Source organism: Sardina pilchardus, chromosome 17 (assembly GCF_963854185.1).
Source record: "Sardina pilchardus chromosome 17, fSarPil1.1, whole genome shotgun sequence".
NCBI lineage: Eukaryota > Metazoa > Chordata > Actinopteri > Clupeiformes > Clupeidae > Sardina > Sardina pilchardus.
The window spans coordinates 21,737,919-21,740,418 of record NC_085010.1 but is presented as its reverse complement, the minus strand read 5'-3'; the positions used below and the strand labels follow the sequence as shown (position 1 = coordinate 21,740,418).

The window sequence follows — 2,500 nt, the reverse complement described above, 5'->3', positions numbered from 1 at the left end:
AGTCACACACACACACACACACACACACACAAATACACACATGACCGACTCACTCCACTCGCTCTGTAAATCTTTCACTCGTCACACACATTAACATTCACACAAACTCGGCACACACCACTTGACTCTTCCCCTGTCTTTGTGTACACCAACTCTGTTTCCACACACACATTCCACGTACACTCAACGTCAACTCATGAACCTTTCCTGTAAATTCTTTCGTCCTTTCCAAAAACACACACTCACCAGGTGTTTACACTGTTAGAGCTGCACTGTTTGAACTTTGTGTGTGTGTGTCTGTGTGTGTGTCTGTGTGTGTGTCTGTGTGTGTGTCTGTGTGTGTGTCTGTGTGTGTGTCTGTGTGTGTGTGTGTGCGCGTGTGTGTGTGTGTGCGCGCATGTGTGTGTGTGTGCGCGTGTGTGTGTGCGCATGTGTGTGTATGCATATGCTGATCAGCTCTGTATTGAGAAATGTCTGTGGAATGTGGGGAGGATGATTGAGTTGCCAGGATGCTGTTCTCTGAGCACAGCGAGAACAGTGGCTCACGTTTCTCATTCAAACGCATTTGTCCTTGACTGTCAGTTGAGTGAAGCTTTTTGTGCAGCACTCTTGACCTAATGTCATGTCTTTTAGTATGTTTTGGAACGCAGTCCTATGAGATTGTCCCTAGTATTATTTATTATGATTGATTATTATTGATAATAATAACTATTATTATAATATTATTATATAACTGTTATTATTATAATTGTCATATTTATTATTATTAATAATAATAATAATAATAATAATAATAATGATAATAATATAATGCATTTACATTGCCTTTGACCTATATATTGGTTTATGAATGAGCACCACTCTTTCTCACAAAGACGGGCTGAAATCCACATGGTGTTTTGAAACTATGAAGTTCCTGTTGGCATGGTTAACAGAGTTGTGGCTGTTTAGTCACTGGTGTGTGTGTGTGTGTGTGTACGCTTGTCAGCTAGCCTACAGCCATCTGAGTCAGAGTCAGATGTGTGTGACAATCTGGTTTCCAAGGTTACAAGCCACTTGTGCTCTCAACAAAGTGTGCGGACAAACCGACCGCAACGAAAAACAATACGACTGTAAAATCTCTTCCTCCTCTCTCCCTCTCTCTCTCTCTCTCTCGCTCTCTCTCTCGCTCATTTAATGGCTCAACACATGAGTGTGTGTGTGTGTGTGTGTGTGTGTGTGTGTGTGTGTGTGTGTGTGTGTGTGTGTGTGTGTGTGTGTGTGTGTGTGTGTGTGTGTGTGTGTGTGTGTGTGTGTGTGTGCGCGTGCGTGTCTGGCATGAGCGTCTAAATGGTGGAAAGTATGAGTGATCCCGCTGTAGCGTGGCGGTGCCTGTGGAGTGGGCCCCTGGCGACCGGCCGGCAGGATAAAGCCGCTTTAGAGAGCCTGCTGGACCAAGGGTCACGGCACCGCTGAGAATGGCAGGAATTTTCATCAGAAAATGGCCCACATGTACAGAGAGAAGTGTGTGTGTGTGTGTGTGTGTGTGTGTGGGGAGGGTGTGAAAGAAGGAAGAAGGAAGAAGGAAGCAGGAGCAGAAGGGGGCATAAGAGATGGGAGTGAGAAGAAGAGAAGGATGGAGAGAGAAAGAGAAGGATGGCGGGAGGAGAAGAAAGCAGGAAGGGGCAGTGAGCGAGAGAGAGAGAGCAGTGAGAAAGAGAGAGCGAGAGAGAGGGGTGTGTGTGAGGCTATGAAGTGTCCAAGTGGAAAATATCACACACTTGTGGATCAAATGTAACACCAAGCTGGACTCGCATCGTCAATTTGTGTCCCAAATTGACACCAAGATCTGACCAACCCGCTAGCTACCAGGGTTTATGCAGCGATACAGTTCTGACTGTGATAGCATAATGAAGCTGAGTTTAGATGTTGACTGTTAAAGGTGATTTGGTATTATGATGTATTATATTGGGTAGTGATGGCAATGATGGTGTATTATATATTCGATGGTGATGGCTGTGGTAATGTATGATATTTGGTGGTGATTACTGCGGTAATGTATTAGATTTGTTGATGATAACTATGGTAATGTGTTATATGTGGTGTGTGTGTGATGACACTAACTGTGTCCTTTGTGTTCTGTGTGTTTCAGAGGACAGTGGGAAGAGAGGGAAGCAGCCATGTCTGGCACATATAATGACTCCTTGACCGATGTCTCCAGTGACAGCTTTTGGGAGGTACTGTATCACACACACACACACACACACACACACTTAAATTTGTCAAACCTTATCACATAGCTACTCACTTCATTTATTACCGTGCTCACTCTCAGTTAGAAACTCCCAAATTGAAGGACACCATGTTTTACTGCTAAGAATCCAAAAGGGCTTTGCCTCTTATGTTTGCGCTCTCTAGAATGGCCTCGTGTTTGATCACCTTCACACTCAAGTCAAGAATGTTTGCTTTTGACTGAGGTGACTAGTGTGTGCTTAAACTATCTGGAGTGGGCTTTAAGAGA

General features: G+C 44.2%; 1 protein-coding gene across 5 annotated transcripts in view; it reads left to right on the top strand.

Annotated features, from left to right (window-relative positions):
- Positions 1–2,500, top strand: part of pacsin2 (protein kinase C and casein kinase substrate in neurons 2) — a 35,478-nt gene that overhangs the window by 8,666 nt on the left and 24,312 nt on the right. For all 5 annotated transcript variants that reach the window (XM_062517624.1, XM_062517622.1, XM_062517623.1 and 2 more), the window contains exon 2: positions 2,132–2,216. In XM_062517624.1, the coding sequence (XP_062373608.1) occupies positions 2,160–2,216 (57 nt within the window). In that variant the 5' untranslated portion in view covers positions 2,132–2,159. The remainder of the gene's footprint in view (positions 1–2,131; positions 2,217–2,500) is intronic.